Source organism: Olea europaea, chromosome 6 (assembly GCF_002742605.1).
Source record: "Olea europaea var. sylvestris chromosome 6, O_europaea_v1, whole genome shotgun sequence".
NCBI classification, from domain to species: domain Eukaryota; kingdom Viridiplantae; phylum Streptophyta; class Magnoliopsida; order Lamiales; family Oleaceae; genus Olea; species Olea europaea.
In genome coordinates this window covers 7,836,143-7,837,535 of record NC_036242.1, presented here as the reverse complement: position 1 = coordinate 7,837,535, position 1,393 = coordinate 7,836,143, and the positions used below count along the sequence as shown (strand labels likewise).

Sequence of the window (1,393 nt, the reverse complement as noted above, 5' to 3'; positions counted from 1 at the left end):
AAAGTACAACCACTGCAAGCTAGACGAATTGCATGATGATGAGTTGTAAGTACTGAATTTTTTGACAAAAAAATCTTACAGACAACACATAAACGATATTATTGAAAGATGGCTAAAAAAAAAAAGCAAAATAAACAATCCACTCATATTTTATCACGTCATCGTCGGTACAAATTCTTTACGTATGGCTTTGGAGAACAGGAGTGTTGTGAATCGGACGTCAAATATAAATCAAATCCATTTTGAACCTTCAATTGAATTCCGCTGCTCCATCTTCACTTTCCTCCTCTCCCCTCCCGCGAACAATATATATATATATAATCAATTTAAAATCCATAAAATGTGTATAAATACTCTTCTTCTCTGAATTTTTACAAACTCAAATCATCGCAACTGATTGCATATAATCAGCTGAAAAGGGTAAAAAGAGTTCCAATCGGAGAATTGCGTCAGATTCCCCCGAACATGGCAATTGCCGACAGTCACCACTGCCACCAAAAGTGGAGACTATGCCCGTTTTGGCAGTCAGCAACGGTCCCTTCTTCTTCCTCTACTCAGAATCTTCATAATAACTCTCAAAATCACAACTACCAAATTGGCGGTGTCGGCTCCAGCAGCCGGTCCTCCTCTACCGTCTCCTCCGTTGCCAGATCGATTCTTCCAGCTAGACGAAGACTTCGTCTCGATCCTTCAAGCAATCTATACTTCCCCTGTGCGTTACTGCTGGCTCTTATTATTTTTAAATTCCAGTGATTATTCTTTAATTTTCATTACTCACTTTGTTCGTTAGGATTGGAAACAGTTCCTATCCTCTTCTTGGTCCAAAGTTCTTTGAAAACCGAATTAAATTGGAAATTTACCGTATGTGAAGTATTTGAAGTTTTATATATATTTCAAACGTTGATTGACTGGTTGTTTGTATTTTTATGTGTGTGTATATATTTCCAGATGAACCAGGAAAGAAGGTGAGGAGTGCTATCAGGATTAAGAATTCCAGCAAGTCTCACGTTGCATTTAAGGTAATCGGTTTATGCAGTTCTATTTCTTTCTTTCTTTTAGGAATCTTCTCCATGCCATTGATCAACTACTTTTTTTTTTTTTTTTTTTTTTTAAATTAATCAATTATTTGATATACAGCAGCATAATGTTTTCTTCAGTACTGCAATGTATTTATATTATTGTTCAACCAATGATTGTTTTATAATATACTGCAAAATCTATAAATCAAAAATGATGTTGTCCTATAGAACTGATCAATTGATGTGTGCTTTCACCCTTTATGATCGTTAAACTAGTATATATATTGGTAATCTCACAATGAAAGTGGACAAGCAGTGTGGTGCAGTTGCTGATCCACCCCCCACCCCACCCCACCCCCCCCCCCTTTCTCCAT

General features: G+C 36.7%; 1 protein-coding gene across 2 annotated transcripts in view; it reads left to right on the top strand.

Moving 5' to 3' along the window:
- The first annotated feature begins 240 nt into the window (after positions 1-240).
- The window catches only part of LOC111395702 (vesicle-associated protein 4-1-like), a 3,903-nt gene continuing 2,750 nt past the window's right edge, over positions 241-1,393 (top strand). For both annotated transcript variants that reach the window (XR_002702848.1, XM_023021822.1), the window contains exons 1-2: positions 241-712; positions 949-1,019. Coding sequence is in view for 1 of the 2 variants with exons in the window: in XM_023021822.1 (XP_022877590.1) it covers positions 466-712; positions 949-1,019 (318 nt within the window). In the remaining variant the exon portion in view is untranslated. The remainder of the gene's footprint in view (positions 713-948; positions 1,020-1,393) is intronic.